The following is a 16,284-nucleotide window of genomic DNA, read 5'->3' as shown; positions in this document are numbered from 1 at the left end:
ACGAAAAAAGTCGCTCAAATGACCTCCAGTGACTGCGAGAGCCACTTTTCGCTGGCAAATATTCCGTTTGGAATAGCTTCGTCGAAAAAGCGCCCTGAGCCCCAGTGCGTCACACGCCTGGCCAATCAGGTAATATTCCTTGACTGCCTTGCTCTGCAGGGGGTGTTTGCGGAAATACCTGAACTACCCAAGGGAATTTTCGCAGAGCCGACCCTGAATACGTTCGCCGCGCTGCCACGATCTGTCCACCAGAGCGTCAGGCATGCCATCCAAAGCGCACTCACGGACCAAAATACAGAAGCTTCTTGGCGGAACCATGCAGAACATACACAGGACGTAACAATGCACTTGCCTATCAGCATAGGCGACTTTACCGGTATGTTTTGGACTATGATTTGATATGCTCCCAAGATTTTACTCATATTTGAGACGCTAGACTTCTCTTGCAGTTTGAACCACGTCCAGAATGCTGGTCAAATTATGGTTGGCCAGAAGTCCGCGCCTCCATCTTTCTACAAGTTTCCAATGTGCTATCAAGGACGTGCGAGCTCTGTGGTGGTCTCGGGGACGCCTATTGAGCGACCTGTCGGGCATTTCTGGGACAACTCGGAACGACACGCTTCAGCGAAAGATCCCCCGGTGGTGTTTGGTCCATCCAGGAAGTTGGACTATGAGGTTGAAGTGGCAGCGATTGTCGGAAAGCCACTACCCATGGGAGCAAGACTCAACGCCACAGATGCTGATGATCATATTTTCGGCTTCGTGCTGATGAATGATTGGAGCGGTGAGTTTGATGCACAGCGGAATCTCCTGGGACCCCTCTAACAGCCGTGCTAGCTCGAGATATTCAAGCATTCGAGATGATTCCATTGGGTCCTGTGAATGGAAAGAACTTTGGCACATCGATATCGCCGTGGGTGATCTCCTACGAAACCTTGGAACCGTTCAAAACAACTGCACCGATCACTCATTCCGATGTCTCAATCCACATGATCGATCCTACCGCTTCCACTTATTCCATTATGCTCAAGGTTGAGATAATATCGAACTCCAAGTCTACTACTACCGGGTTGTCAAACTTGAGCTCATTGTTCTGGACGGTACGCCATATGCTAGCACATACGGTTAGTGCAGGGTCGCCCTTGAGGACAGGGGATCTCTTAGCAACGGGCACCATCAGTGGCGACCAGAAGGGTACCTATGGCTGTCTTCTGGAGGAAACGGAAGGGGGGAGAACACCTACTCAACTCGAAGATGGCACCAATCGTTCTTTTCTAGAGGATGGTGATGCAGTTCGTATCACGGCAATTGCTGGCGGAGAAGGATCTGGGGTCGGCTTTGGAGAGTGCACTGGAGAGGTGCTCCCCGCTCGCCCTTCTGATAAACCGCATAGGAACGACTAAAAATAGATTAGTCGGGAATAAGCAATATGGTTTTAGAGACTTGATTTAGAATTTGACGAAATCTCTGCTAAGTACGAGGTTGATTGCCTCTGTCGGTGAAGGCGCAAGCTTAATCCGGTACCGCAGTGGTATCTCTCCTGTAATAGCCGTAAGAGTAGACCATTCGTTGCCTTGAAGTTGAGTGGTTTGTACTGCTTTGGGGCGGAAGGCTCCGACTAGGCTTGGAATAGGTCCTTTGACCGTCACCTGGCAATGAAGCCATCCATAGCGCCTACAGACTTGGCTAGGCCATCAAGCGATCAGTGCGAGCCTGGCCGTCAGCTTTGGTAGGGGGTCCAGGCTGGAGGTTTATGCAACTGGCGGGATAATGAGCTTGTCGAGCGAGGGCCGTTTAGATGGTGCTCAGTTGAGTGGCGTGCTCTTGGCATCCGGTGCACACCACCCGTAGTAAACCGTAACCTGATTGGTTCATGTTCTATTGGAAGTTGTAACGGGGCGTAGCGAACTGAGCCTAGGGTATCGTATCACGTCGGGTAATGTCAAGAAGTATTCTTGAGTAATCAACTTGTATTTAAAGTTCAAGGAAGCTAGAGTGTCTGTATTAGGGGGTTCTGCGTAGTCTTTGGTGAGCATAGCCCAAGGAGTATCTCACCATGTCCATCATGAGATATCCTCACATACTCACTTGTTCAAACAGAGTGAGAGAGTGGTTCCCGCTCACGGGTCCTACAGTCAGCGGTAATACGTTGATCCGTGCCTGCGGCATCATGCAGTCGTATCCGAGTCACAACGATGGGATGTCATCTTTCCGATTCCCCTCAGATTTCCCCCAAATTTTGCCTCCACGTAGATCGGAACACGTATTGCGGAGTAGCCAGCCGGCGGGGTACCCGACCCGGACATCCCTCCGACTGTCTGCGGGGTTTCTGAGCGGGCAGCCAAGAAGAGCCTGCGTCAACGTCATCAGCGCAATACTACTTACATGACCGTCACAGGACCGGGAATGTCTAATGCCACTATACAAAATTCTACGACATCACTTGACAAGCAATCCACGTTGCCAGCAACGCCTAAACCATAGCCATCCTCGGCGAGTATCCTCCTAGGCAATGGGAACTCCTACCTCTAGCTGTTGCTGCTACAGCGGCTTTCCTGATACTGCGTATAATTTATCTTTGTACGTTGCATCCGCTGGAATCTGTACCAGGCCCCTTTCTAGCACGATTGACCCTATCACTTATGAAAAATGTCGGCTGAGCTATTAATGTTTTTTGTTACATAGGGTAAAATTTTAATACTAGTAGACTATAGGGCAGCTAAGAGTCCTACCAGCTGTATCTTCGAACCAGCTGCAGACGCATTCGAAGCAATTTCAGTGGACCCAGTTTACAATTCCAGGGTATCCACAACTTGCATCGACGACAAACTTCCAGCAAATACAGTGGCAATGCGAAAGGCCTCTAGCGAGTTGATTCAACTGACTAGTCCCTAAGCTTTCTACTTTCAAAATGAGGAGAGAAGGGAAGAAAGGCTGCAGCAAGGCATAAAAAGGGGCCAGAGCAGCAACAACAACAACAACACAATCATCGAAGGAACCAATGATGGAGCTCCGGATCAATTGACCACCATCACGGCTACACTTGTGCGTGCACTAATCGTCATCGTGTGTCTAACAGAAAGAAGGGTGCACAGGCCAGAACAAATGGTATTGGGTGCCATTACCGGCGGTAATTGGTACAGTAGGCTCAAAGTGAGAACATCAAGATCCTAGATCTGCAGCATTCCCCTTGACACTCTCTTCCAGGCTGATAAAACCAGCCCCATAGGCCTCCATCAATAATTCTTCAGCTCTTCGAATTGGCTCAACAACACTCAAATCTTCCCCCTCATCCGGCAAATTCTTCCACTCCTTGTTTGGATACAGCTTACGGAGAATATGGACGATGTCATTGAGGCTGACAGGCCCGGCCATCGCAAAGATGCGTTCTCGCTGCACTGCTGGGTGGCTCAAGGCGATGACATGGAGCTTTGCATCATCCTGCACATTGACATAGTGCTGCGGCGGAGCGTTCTTTAGCGAATCATAGTCTGAGTCCCAAAGAGCCTTGACCCAGCGCGCTGATGTCGGATATCCTTGGTTGGAAGAGCTGATCAATGGGCCAATGTTGGCGTTGGGAAGGACTGAATTGTCCAAGTCAGCAAATCAACCGTAACGAGTTGTGAAGAATCCATACTAAAGTTAACAACAAATGATGGCTTGTTATTGTCAACCCACTCGGAGATTGCACGTTCGGCTGCGATTTTGCTAGCAGAGTAGACGGTATGCGGATGAGGATTGGGCTTCCAGGCGCCTTCGACCGCCTCTTCGTAGAAAGTATCGGCCTTGATGGTGAACGCCTCTCCTGGCCTGGGCAGAGCTGCTGCAAATGAGGACGAGGTGTACACGAATCGCTTCATGTTGGGCTCTTTCGCCGACGCTTTCACCGCGTTGAGGGCACCGTCTACTGCTCTGGCTATCGCGGACTGGGGGTTAGTAGAGCCGGTCATGTCGTTTGCAACGTGAATAAAGCCAGCGGCGTCTAGTAAAAAAGTAAGCGCAAGTGTCTGAAATGTTACAGGTAGGGAATTATACTAGACGTGGCCGCATCAAAAGCAGCCTCAAGGGCCATGTCTGGCACTTCGACCAGCTCAAAGCTATCCGGACCATACTTGCTCCTGAAGAAATCTTCCACCCACGCACTTCTCAGCAAACTTCTTGTGGTCCCGCGAACCCTGTAGCCTGCGGCAAGAGTTTGGTCGGCGACATGGGAGCCGATGAAGCCGCTAACGCCAGAAATGACGATCAAGCTGCCGAAGGGGACGGCGGGGTCTTTGATGCCAGAGAGGGTCATCAGAGGAATGGAAAGCGGCAGTATGCTTGAGATTGTGCAAGGAGAAAGCGTCGACTGGAACTCTGTTCTAGCGAAGTTCGCATGAATGAAGAGCAGGCATAGGTCTATATAATGAACCTATCTCGACGCCATGGAAGAGACGAGTGTCAAGGCTCACTCTGGACCCATTCATGCCGTGGGGCATAAGCCGGTTGCATTGTCCTGCACCAACCAGAATTGAGACCCTCACTCTTGGGTGGCAGATGACGCTCATTATGGAGAATAAGCCAGTTGCATGCGCATGACGTTCTAACTCAACTCGGGTAACGTTCCTGTAGCTCCTCCTCAAGGTGGGGAATAAGCCAGTTGCATAAATGCGGGGCCTGCCCTCTGCTGAGGCGTCTCAGAAACTTCATCTTGACCAATGGCTTCCAATGATAGTACAACTTCAATCCAGCGAACCTCTCTCGAGCGCTTCTACAATCCGCCAGACTTGTGGAATGATAGAGACGACTGGACGGGCGTGACGAGCACGGCACAGAGGAAGAGATTGCAGAATCGCCTGAACCAGAGGGCGTGGCGTGAGTCAATTTTGACTGACAGCCTCAACTGAAGCCTGACTAATGCGGACTTGAGAACAGGCAGAAGACAAAAGCTGAACACGGCAAGGTCTTCTGATGCCTTGCCCGCTTGCCAGGTTCCCTCCGCTCCGCCAGGCCCTAGCGAAAATACCTTCACGGGCAGCGTAGAAGGCCTTTTGCTTCTGGTCCAAGCGGATGAGGCATGTCGTCTTCGAGACTTGCTTCAGCAAGCTTACGAGGAGTACACTCTCAATGCCCCGAGACTCACGGCCTTGCCTCTTGTGACAAGAATCAACGTCCTCAATGCACTGGCACGCAATGCTGCCTACTTGAATATTCCTTCTGTAGGCCTTTGCTGTGTCGATCTCATATCGCCGTTCAATCTCTCCGGCCCCTCACTTCCAAACCACTCGTCTTCAGAGTTTCCGAGAGCCTTACAGCCTACTGAACTCCAGAAGAAAATTATTCACCATCCTTGGATCGACTTGTTGCCCTTTCCAGCACTGCGGGACAATATGCTTCGGTTCATGGCTCTAGGGCTGCTAAATGATGATAGGTTCTGCGACGATATCCTTGGCATGAGAGTGGATGAGTTAAGTAGCAGTCCTGCTATGATTGTATGGGGTGAGCCTTCGGATTGGAACGCGTGGGAGGTTAATGCTGCGTTTTTGCGCAACTGGGGCTTCTTAGTTAAGGGTTGTCCTGAGATCTTTGAGGCAACGAACAACTGGAGATGTAGCAGGGGCGAAAAACAACTCGAATATACAGACTAGGCATTTGAGAATTGAAATAAATATTCTCTCAATTCGTGACTAGTCGCCATCATGATTAGGGTTCCATCGGGTTGATTCAAACTCGGACATAGAATTGCTGCCAAGAAGCCGTCTACTATTGACTGCCAGTTTAGTGCAACAGCCAGCTAGATTAGTCATTTAACGTAACTGAAGGGGTCAAAGAGTCTGTCGCAGGTACTGATGGGCTATGAGGATCAAAATAGCGCTTGTTTTTCTATCTAAAGGAGTGACGAGAGTCGGTCTCTTATACGTGTGTTCAGTTAACCGACCTCAAAGGCAGCAGGCTGTTGCCTGACGCTTGATATAGTATCGCGCTTTACCTCCTTAAGCTGTGATTGCCGTTGCCTTCTTCCACCCTCCATAGTATTTACCCTTTGTCCATTTACCAATAGTAAACTGCGTCTCACCTTGATTTCTCTGCGTCTTGGTTAGCATTGTTCCATTAGCAGCCGTGATACAACAACTCAAGAAAGAGTAGGCACGAGAAATCACCCCTCGGGGGTAGGGAGGAGCTCTTACCAGTTCCCAAAGCTCTGCACCGAGAAGTCCTTCAGCGCCCTCATCTTCTGGCTCTCCAATGGCACCGGCGATGAACAGGGCGGGGATATAGTGTTCATCCGTTCCGTGTGCATCGCGGAAGTATGGATGCTTCATCAGCCTGGCCAGGCCCCTCCTAAGCTTGGGCCCTCCACCGTTCTTGACAATGACGTCCTCCAGTGCGGTTCGAAACTCGATGTTCTCGCGGTCGGGGGGCCGTTCCATGGCGAAATTATCCTTGTACTTGTTCATGTACTTCCACTCTGTACGGTAGAGGTTATGAACGCCTCCTCCCGAGCCGATAAACAGATAGCCCTCCTCTCGTAGTGGCCTCAGCACTGTCCCCATCCGGGCGTGGTCAAAGGGGTCAAAGTGCGAGTTCAGGGACACCACTGTGACTGGCGGGCATCCGTTGGGAAACATGGCGACGAGGATGGGGAACACGTCGATCATCCAGGTCCTATTGGGGTCCTCTTCCACTTCGAAGCCAGCGCCTCTGAGCATTCCGACGCATCGTCGGCCCGTCTCCAGGTCCGGGTTTGGTTTGTAATCTCTCCAATGCTTTGGATGAACGTTGGACACTGGCATGACGCTGGGCGTTGGGTTCATGCCAATCTTTATCTTGTTGTCGTCGACCCACCAATGGGCCCCCTATTTGACACCCGTGAGTCTCAGAAGGCTTTGATTGAGAATTATAGAAGTGTAGTCACCATTAGAATGACACCTTTAATGCCATGGTTCAAGGCGTCCTGGCCAATCTTCCGCCAGTAGTCCCTGACCCGTGAGTCTTCCCCCAACAGCATCGTCGTCCCGTGGGACAGGAAATGGACAGGCGGTAGGTCTAAGTGAGAAGTTAGGGAATCTGTGCGTTGTTGAGCGCCAGTTCGTTAACGGCTAATCTTACCAGCCATCGTTCCTGAGCCTGTCGAATGGACAGCGGTTCTGGTGGAGAGTTCCGGTGGTTCAGAAGATATAGGGGTGAAAGACTATTCCCGGCGAGTCTAAAACAGAAATCGTTTGGAGAAATATGATTGTAAAATGAGCCCACGGAGGCTATATCTGCCCTTTCATGACAGCTTGAGGTTGGCCTTCGCCATCAAAGAGTTGGGGGGGAGGGGGGTGGCGGCCTACTGTGATGTCCTAGCAACCTCCCCACACGGATGTTACCCCTAGTCAAGGCGGCAAAGGGTCTCCACCTCATCCGGCCGGTGGAGGCCAGGCAGGGGAGCGCGGCAAGTGAGTCGGGTTACAGATAACAGGTATGATGTCGGACGAGAACAGCCATCGGTTAGAACATACACGTTTTACCTAAACTTTCCAGGTGGTTTTGTTGATGCCTCGTTCCTGACTTTCTCCAAACGGATTATGACGCTGAGGTAGCTCTCGATGAATATGTCTCTCCCAACATGCTCTTCGAACGAGTCAACTGAACAAGGTAGAAGAAAACGGCAAAACAAAGTTCCAGTGTCAACAATTAATGTAAATTCGTCGGTAAACTCGGAATAAGGCTTTTCTACATTTACAGAGCAGGGTAGAGGCCTCACAATTTGTTGAGGGAATGGCTGGCGAGGGTACTCGAACAATACTCTCTCGATTCGAAAGCTACAATGGGGACATCCTCCTAGTGAACTTGGATTGTGAACAGGATTCCAACTCGTCTTCTCATCCTACTCTCTCTGACTCCCACCAAGACTCCCACTACCACTCTCCTGCGACTTGATATTGGAAGTACCCACGATCGTGCAGGCCAAGTGCGGTCGGGAACGTATACGCCCACTGGGTGCAAGAACAATCAGCCACGCAAGATCCTCAAAAATACTCTGCAAGCTGTGGACGGAAAGGTGGGGAGCATCAAGAAAGCAGACACTTACGCGCAGCATCTCGCAGCCATGAAACATAGTCCACAGGAAGAGCCTCACCGGCAGCGGCCCTCCTATGGCGACCCAGTCATCGTGGACAACCGGTGGACGATGAGCAGGCACTCGACGCTGGTCAGAGCGCCAGTCCGGGGGGTTTGTGTTTGGCTCGCGGCCGGTGACGCTGTTGTTGGCCGTGAGGAACTCGCTGATGCGTTCTCCAGCATTGTCCGTTCTCGTGCTTCTCCCAACGCCTTGGAAGGGGGAGATTGGAGCCTCTTGAATGGTCCTGGTGGTGGTGGTTGCGGTGCTCATGATGCTTGTTGGCAGTGAATTTACGAGTATTGAGTGAAATCTGGATTCGACGAGCAGGCTGGCAGGTCAAGGAGTTCTGTTGATGAGTGGAGCAGGAGATGCTAAGATATTCGGGCGAGCATCGACCTGATTTGCCATCTCCAGGTGTGTCTGGGGTTGGGACTTGGCACGCAGCTCGGAAGTATGGGGTCCGGCAGAGGGCTCCGGGAAGTGGAGAGCTTCCCCGTGGGGCAGATATCGGGGTAAGCATCGGAGATATGACAGACGGAGGAAGCGAACCGCACGCCACATCATGATCTTGGGGGCAGGGATTAATGATTATGGCCTGCTCTTGTAGCGGACCGGCAGTGTAGTAGTGTACCAGCTCCGATACTCAGGGTTTAGTCTATATCAGACATTGGACTCCTCCTCCCTCAAGCCTCCTTATCGCAGATTGGTTTTTTCTTTCATTGCTTCCATCACAAGAGATAAATCCGAATGGCTACTCAATCCGCCGTGACTATCGCTCAGGTCCAGGCCACGGCCACGGAAGGCCGCATGAGGGACCTTCGACATCGGCAGAAGCAGCTCATCTCGCTCCACCGACAGCTCACAGAGAACGAGGCCGAGGCCATCTCGGCCTTGCAAGCCGATGATGGGTTCTCCCGAGAAGAAGCTGAATTCGTCCTAGCGGCGACTCTCGACGAGATCCGAACGCATTACGACGCCCTCGACCTCAAGAAGGAGCTGGAGGTTGAATACGGCATCAAGCGAGGCAAGAGCAACGAGCAGAAGCGGACGGTGCAGCCGCTAGCCTACATTGTCCCGGAAACCTTTACGCTGCTTTACAGTGTGCTAGCGGCCTTTGCAGCTGCCACTGAAGCTGGGACCTGCTGCGTCTTCAAGGTTGGTCTGATCATGAATATGCGAGTATGAAAAGAACTTTTTTTTTTCTGACACGGTAAAGTTTGACAACAACCTCCTTTCGACTCCTCCGCTCCTCGGGCGAATCTTCGCACAGCTCTACGACAAGGAGGCTGTCTCCATAACGACATCCGAGCCGGACACCAGCCTGATCGAGTCATGGCTCGTTGTCGATCAGACCGGCAACGCAGACGTTGGTCCAGGCGCCGAGAAATATCTGCCTTCTCGTCCAGAATCGCTCAGCCTCGGGGTGGTAGATCGGACCGCCAACGTCAAGGCTGCGGCCAGGGAACTGGTTCAGTCGCGCCTCGCATTCCGAGGTTCGAGCCGGCAGGCCGTAGACTGGGTGTTGGTCAACGAATTCGCTGTGGAGGAATTCCTCGACGCGGTCATCGAGAACATCAAGGCATGGCCACAGGCAAGTGGAGCCAAGAAGGAGACTGACACGCGGAACGCAGACCTGGAGGCTCTCGCGGCAGTTGGGTCTCAGGAGGTCTTTGACAGACCGGGGGTTGGTTCTGTGACCAAGACGGTTCTAGGAAGGTGAGCAGAAGCCGTAGCATCAACGGAGTAAGTTCCTTGGGCACTGACAAAGCATCCAACAGAAAACACAACGGCTTCCTGGGGAGAAAAATCGCAAGCCGCATACTCAGCGTCGATGTTGTTACTAGTCTGGACGATGCCATCGACCGGCTCTCCAACAGCGGCATTGAGCTAGGAGCGGTCTACATCTTTGCGGGACTGAAGGAGGCAAAGTACCTCAGCCAATACATCCCGGCCCGAGTTTCGTTTGTAAATCACATCCCCCGGAGGTTTCACAGTAAGTTGACCACCTAACCTGCACGGAACTACATATGCTTACACACAGTCCAGTTGGCCCAGTGCCAGCACTCAGGTATCCGGTGTCGGACAGGACCCGATACACGCGGCAGATGTTCGAATTTAGCAGCCCGCAGTTCGTGGTCAGTACAAGGGCGGCGGTGAAGGAGGACACGGGGAAGCTGCTGAGAGAGGCGCGACGGCCCCTGAAGCCAACCGGCCAGCCAAAGGCCGGGGCGATAGGATTTTTCGAGGTCGGTGTGTACTTGGGTGCGACGTTTTACTTGTTGCCGTTTGCAGCGTTTGGCCTCGCTGGCATTGGCTTTGGGCTGCACAAGGGATGGGAGCTCTACCGCGGGCTGTAATTGGGGAGAAGTCCATAATAGGTATCTGAAAGGCCACTGTGTTAGCATTGGGATATGATGCTATGATGTGTTGAAAATGTGTTCTTTATTATAGTTGAAGCCCGGCCCTCGATGGGTTAACTGAGCCAGAAGATCGTCCATAATAGGTATCTGGTTTGTGTTGATCATTCGGGTCCTCGCATAACCTCCGTGTCCGAGAAAACCCGCTAAGCGGTAGTGGCTGTGATGAAAAATGCGGGGTGCTAGCGCGCCGTGGAGGCGGGGGTTACGGGGGCTCGGAGTGTGGGCACGGTAATGGAAAATGGGGTAATTTTAGTGTCTAACTTGGTATTAATTCACCCCGCGGCCTCAATGGTCCCCTTTCCATCCCATCTTTATTCAAGCAGAAGAACAAATGAGTGCGTGCCCAAATATCGTGCCCATCAATTTCGCGGGCACGCCTCGACCTCGCTCTCATTCGTTTCCCAATCCCCAATCGAAGATGCGCAAACAGCCCCCCGGCCGAGGAGAACAAGACCCCCTGTATCAATGCTCCCAGTGCAGTCGTCGCTATCACCGCACTGAGCATCTCGTCCGCCATGTTCGCTCCCACACCAAACAGCGCCCCTACTCGTGCGCCTTCTGCAGTAAGGCCTTTGCCCGGCGGGACGTTCTCAAGAGGCACGAGGTGATGCACAGCCATGACGAGCCGCGCCTCAATCCCTCGTCGGCCGTTGCTGTCAGGGTGAGCCAGGCCTGCAGACCGTGCGCGGCAACCAAGTCCAAATGCTCCGACCAGAAGCCTTGCCATCGGTGCGTCGCCAAGGACCTGGACTGCACGTATCCTGATGACCCCGAAGACTCCATACATCAGACTCAGGATCAAGCCCAGCATCAGATGCCGAATCACAATCAGAACGACCAACCCGAGATGTTCCCCGACGGCGAGTTTCAGGAGCAGCCGGATGCCGTTGCTACGGATCCAAGTCCGAACCCCCAGCGAGACATGGACGATCCATCCGCGACTCTTCACGCCTTCCTTGGCCCGATGGACCTCCCGGATCTGTTCGATCTTTCGGCGCAGGATCCCCTGGTTGCTGAGGGCTTCTCCTTCGGACCGGACTGGGACCTCGGCCCAATCGACTTTTCGTCTCTGCAAGCGCAATTTGACGCGCCCGACGCCATAAACATGATGCCCGACATGTCAACTGTAGACACGACGGCCGAGCACCCCGAGGCCCTGTCCGTGACCGGCTCCTGGGAGCCGCAGCACAGCGAGAATGGAGAAATGGAACGTCCCAACCTGGCCGCCGGCGAAGAAGGCTTCAGAGTCCCCAGGCTAAGCCAGAGCCCCAACGCCTCGGCCCTGACCATGTCGCTGTCGACCCCTGCGCGGGACAACATCCTCAGCATGATCCTGAACACCACGTCGCAGGCCAACGCGGCCCAGATCGTAACGGCGTTCCCCTGCACCGAAACGCTCAACATGCTCATCCGCAACTGCGCCCAAGACCAGCGAGCGGCATACATCAACGGCATCCTCCATCTGCCGACTCTGGAGCTCAACCAGCAGCGGCCGGAATTACTTGGTGCTATGGTTGCCGTGGGTGCCAGCAACGCGGGAACGACCGTGGCCCGCAAGTTCGGCTACGCTATGCAGGAGGTCATCAGGGCATCATCTTTCCGATCGGTAAGATATATATTGAACTTGCTAGTCAAATTAACGCAGCTGACACGCCCAAGTGGGAAGAGGATAATACAGCTTTCCGCGACATCGGCCTCGCCCAAGGCTTCTACCTCCAACAGTACATGGCCTTCTTCAGCGGCGTAAGGCGCAAGATCGCCCTCGCAGAAGCCTGCTCCAAGTGCATCCAGGTCATCATAAAGAACGGCCTTCACCTCCGGGGAGCGTTGGAGAACGATAATGACAAACTGCTTGACCTCGCCGGCCTAGATCATCAATCTCTCGATAGGGCGTGGCGGCAGTGGTCCGTCCGTGAATCGCAGAGGAGACTCTGCTATGCCGCTTACATCATGGATGCACACGTCTCATTCTCGCACGGCACCCAGGTCATATCATCGTACATGGACATGAAGATACCGCTGCCGGCGCCCCGCCGACTATGGACGGCCGAGACATGCACCAGGTGGAGGGACGAGATGCTGCTGTTGGAGATGTTGCCCAGGCCCCAGCGGCCACTGTGCCTCAAGGACGTCATAGGCGACCCGGCGCTGTTGGCCATGCATCGCGACTTATTCGACGTCGACTTTGCCAACTTGGGCTTGCTCGCAGGCCTCTGGGCTCTCATCAAGGAATGCCATCAGCTCAGCTCCCTGGGCCATACCAGCACGTGGAGCTCCCTGCTGCTGTCATCGCGACGCGCCGAGCTCCTGTCGGTGCTCAAGCTCTTCGGTTCCGAGGCCCTGAGCGCCAGTAGCTCTCCTGAGGCGGAACTGCTCTACGAGGCCGTGTCGATGCACGCCCTAATCACGCCGGACAGTTTCTTGCTACCCGAGCTCACGTCGCTGCTGCGGCACGGCAAGGCGGTTATTCCCTCGTCGGTGCACCATCCCAGGCTGGCGGGGAGCGTGGAATACCGTGCTGCCCTGTGGCGAATAGGCCGGATGATACGCGCGGCGTCCCGCTGTCCCACGGGGACCCTCTGCGACGTCTACGCCATTGCGCTCTTCCACGCGGCCATCATTCTCTGGTGGCACGGGATCGCGTTGTCGCAACAAGGTCTGGGCTTGGACCGGAGGAGTCACGTTTGCATCTTGGACAGCGACGACTCTCACGAGCACCAGATGTTGAGCCGCGACGTCCGTCTGGCACTGCTCGGCCCTGGTCCTGGAATGGAGCCAATACTTCTGGAGAACCCCTCTGACGTGATGGAGCGTCTCAGAGAGATCCTCGGGCATAATTGGAGAGACAGCCAAATGCCCACTGGCGTGCAAGAAATCTCGTACGTCTTGACGAACCTCGGCAATGCTGCGCACAACTATGAACTAGAGTTGGACTGATGCAGATGCTTCCCCCCATGGGAGGGGGGAGTATGTGATGCCGATCTCCTTTGTATGGGTGGAGGTGTCTGACTTCGGCCCGGCTGCACCACATACCGGAGGTTATGGCGGGGGCTGCCCGGCAAGGTGGGCTGGAGGAACGAACAACTGGATCCTGCACCGGGGTCCCCAATACGACCCCTCATACGCTGCCCCGCGATACTATGTCAAATAGCGACAAGGCTGCCGTTCCTGAATGTATTCCAGTAAAGACAAGTAGAAGCCTACAGTTGACGAACACGAAAATGCCCAATGTCATCAGAGACATACGCACCGTCGAGACGGAAGCCTTCCCTTACATCTTTGAGCAAAATGTCAGCATCCAACTCAAGAGCAACAACCAGACCGTCGTGCGGGCCAATGTGTACCGCCCCAAGAACGTAGAACGAGCCCCTGTTCTCATCACCTACGGCCCCTACGGCAAAGATATTCCCTACGAAGAGTGAGCTTGCCCACCGAGGATTCACCATCGTTGCTGACCATGTTGCCTCTTAGCTTCCTAAAGCACTCTTTCGATGAAATCAATCCCAAGCACAAGTCAGCCCACTCGGCATTCGAGACCCCGGACCCAGGCTTCTGGACCAAAGAGGGCTATGCCGTGCTCCGCGCCGACGAGGTGGGACTGGGCCAGTCCCCCGGCCTCCTGGACACCATGTCGCAGAACACGACCGACGCCTTCTACGAGGTCATCGAGTGGGCGGCCGAGCAGCCCTGGTCCAACGGCAAGGTCGGTCTCATCGGCATCAGCTACTTTGGTGGAAGCCAGTGGCGCGTTGCGGCTCGGCGACCCAAGGGCTTGGCTTGCATCGTGCCGTACGAAGGCATGGCCGACTACTACCGGGACCGGAGCCGCCAGGGCGGCATTGCCGCCATACCCTTCCTCGAGTTCTGGTTCAACCGGCAGTGCAAGAGCAACCAGTACGGCCTCCCTGGAAAGGCTAATCGAAAATGGGGTCCCGATACCATCGAAGGCGACTTGAGTGAGGACGAGCTGGCGGCAAACCGACGGGACCAGGCTGTGGATAACGCTGCGCATCTCTTCCGCGATGACCCGTACTACGCCTCCAAGGAATACAACCTTGAGGACATCGAGGTCCCTGTGTTATCAGTCGGAAACTGGGGTAACACCGCGGTTCATCTTCGAGGTAATATCCTGGGCTACCTATTTGCCGGCTCGCGATACAAGTTCCTGCGATTAGGCGTCGGCCGCCACGACCTACCCTTCTACCAGGACGAAGAGGTTGACAAGCAAAAGAGCTTCCTCAGTGCCTTCCTCAAGGATGACGACTACGCCGGCTGGACAAAGGGTCAGCTACCGGCCATCGACATGGTCGTGCGCAAGGGAAACGTCGGGTACAACGATCCCGCTGCTGAGAAGGCAGGGTATACTCGACGGACTGAGAATGAATGGCCGCTGGCCAGAACCAAATACACCAAGTATTATCTCCACAGGGATAATACCATCTCGGTAGAGCCAGAGGCGTTCAACCCCAGCACCCCGATCGGCCGTCTCTCGTACGAGACCCCCAGCACCCCCGAGGACCCCAGGTTTATCCAGTTCAGCACGGCTCCCTTCGAGAAAGAGACCGAGATCACAGGGCACATCGTGGCCCACCTGAATATCTCGGTCACGCCTCTCCTGGGCGGGTCGGTACCGCAGGACATTGACCTGTTCCTGACCATACGCCACTTTGACGCCAAGGGCGAAGAGATCTTCTACACCGGCACCATTGGCAACCCTATCCCGCTGGTCAAGGGCTGGCAGCGCGTGAGTCTGCGCAAGGTGAACACTGCGCACGCCCGACACCGCGAGTGGCTGCCGCACCGCGACTACTTCTCCACGGATGTCCAGCCCGTCATCCCGGGCGAGGTATATCCCGTCGACGTGGAGATCTGGCCGACGAATGTGGTTATCGAGCCTGGTGCGCGCCTTGTTCTCGATATCAGTGGTGGTGACACACCGGGCGTGGGTATCTTTGTCCACGATGGTGCGGAAAGGTTAGTTTCACCCCTCGTTTTATTACATGCTAGTCTGCTCAGAAAGCTAACTGGAACAGGACCCAGGAGAGGTTCGGCGGAATCAACCACATTCATTTTGCGCCGCATTATCAGAACTATATAACTCTGCCCATCATTCCATCGTAGAAGCACTTGGGATTTAGACCTGTAGTTAGACAAGGCAGCGTGAGTTACCGGACAGGCTAGTATCTGGTACCAGGTAGTGAGAATGATAGAAGGTTGTCTAATGTGCGTACAATGAATTGCAAAAGAACCGGTCACTTTTCTGAAGCTCCCTGAATATTAAAGAGTTATTACAAGACTTGAATCGGCATTTTTAATCTTATGCTATGAGCGTATGTACTGTCGGTAGCAATTGTCGGTTCTTTTGCAACGCCACTACATGCAGTTTCAGCGTCGGTTGAACAACAGAAAACAGATTCCACTTCTAGCCTTGTGGGTATCTAAAGACGCCATCCGACTTTGGGCATTTACCTTGGAAGAAATTGCTTTCGAGCACTAAGGATCATCTTGAAACTGAGAATCGTAAAGGGGCTGAGGTGGGATCCCCAGATGCTGCTCAGCTTCCTCCGGATTTCCCTTTTTTTTCCTTTCTTTCGTGCGTCAAGATTTTCCCTGGCTCGTATTCCCGTTCGTCTACAGCTTAAATATCGTCGTCGTAGCCTGTATCGCCTTTGATCGTTCCTTCTGATGAACTCTGAGCTTCGATTACACTACTGTTACCCTCATGCTTCAGATTTAAGACAGTGACATGGCATATATTGGTTCTTATTCACTACCATT

The 16,284-nt window shown here is 53.7% G+C and overlaps 6 protein-coding genes across 6 annotated transcripts; 4 read left to right on the top strand and 2 right to left on the bottom strand.

The window, feature by feature from the left end:
* Positions 1 to 18: 18 nt before the first annotated feature.
* On the top strand, positions 19 to 1,403 carry NCS57_00661000 (Fumarylacetoacetase; the record flags this gene model as incomplete). Its single annotated transcript, XM_053056493.1, has 3 exons — positions 19 to 376; positions 437 to 784; positions 838 to 1,403. 3 exons carry the CDS (start codon positions 19 to 21, stop codon positions 1,401 to 1,403), a joined length of 1,272 nt encoding a protein of 423 aa, XP_052915448.1.
* A 1,759-nt stretch (positions 1,404 to 3,162) lies between these two features.
* Positions 3,163 to 4,294, bottom strand: NCS57_00660900 (Epimerase domain-containing protein; the record flags this gene model as incomplete). Its single annotated transcript, XM_053056492.1, has 3 exons — positions 3,163 to 3,584; positions 3,638 to 3,982; positions 4,036 to 4,294. 3 exons carry the CDS (start codon positions 4,292 to 4,294, stop codon positions 3,163 to 3,165), a joined length of 1,026 nt encoding a protein of 341 aa, XP_052915447.1.
* Positions 4,295 to 5,972: 1,678 nt separating this feature from the next.
* NCS57_00660800 (putative aromatic ring-opening dioxygenase family protein) lies at positions 5,973 to 7,096 on the bottom strand (the record flags this gene model as incomplete). The annotated part of the gene is made up of 4 exons (XM_053056491.1): positions 5,973 to 6,065; positions 6,168 to 6,836; positions 6,896 to 7,026; positions 7,090 to 7,096. The coding sequence occupies 4 exons, from the start codon at positions 7,094 to 7,096 to the stop codon at positions 5,973 to 5,975; spliced, it is 900 nt and encodes a 299-aa protein (XP_052915446.1).
* A 1,737-nt stretch (positions 7,097 to 8,833) lies between these two features.
* On the top strand, positions 8,834 to 10,443 carry NCS57_00660700 (Aldedh domain-containing protein; the record flags this gene model as incomplete). The annotated part of the gene is made up of 4 exons (XM_053056490.1): positions 8,834 to 9,241; positions 9,303 to 9,802; positions 9,865 to 10,079; positions 10,133 to 10,443. The coding sequence occupies 4 exons, from the start codon at positions 8,834 to 8,836 to the stop codon at positions 10,441 to 10,443; spliced, it is 1,434 nt and encodes a 477-aa protein (XP_052915445.1).
* A 481-nt stretch (positions 10,444 to 10,924) lies between these two features.
* Positions 10,925 to 13,443, top strand: NCS57_00660600 (uncharacterized protein; the record flags this gene model as incomplete). Its single annotated transcript, XM_053056489.1, has 2 exons — positions 10,925 to 12,112; positions 12,166 to 13,443. 2 exons carry the CDS (start codon positions 10,925 to 10,927, stop codon positions 13,441 to 13,443), a joined length of 2,466 nt encoding a protein of 821 aa, XP_052915444.1.
* Positions 13,444 to 13,727: 284 nt separating this feature from the next.
* Positions 13,728 to 15,627, top strand: NCS57_00660500 (putative hydrolase, CocE/NonD family; the record flags this gene model as incomplete). The annotated part of the gene is made up of 3 exons (XM_053056488.1): positions 13,728 to 13,924; positions 13,978 to 15,480; positions 15,540 to 15,627. The coding sequence occupies 3 exons, from the start codon at positions 13,728 to 13,730 to the stop codon at positions 15,625 to 15,627; spliced, it is 1,788 nt and encodes a 595-aa protein (XP_052915443.1).
* Between the last annotated feature and the right edge of the window lie 657 nt (positions 15,628 to 16,284).

The sequence above is a fragment of the Fusarium keratoplasticum genome, chromosome 4 (assembly GCF_025433545.1).
Source record: "Fusarium keratoplasticum isolate Fu6.1 chromosome 4, whole genome shotgun sequence".
Taxonomy (NCBI): domain Eukaryota; kingdom Fungi; phylum Ascomycota; class Sordariomycetes; order Hypocreales; family Nectriaceae; genus Fusarium; species Fusarium keratoplasticum.
This window is presented reverse-complemented; position numbering and strand designations above follow the sequence as displayed.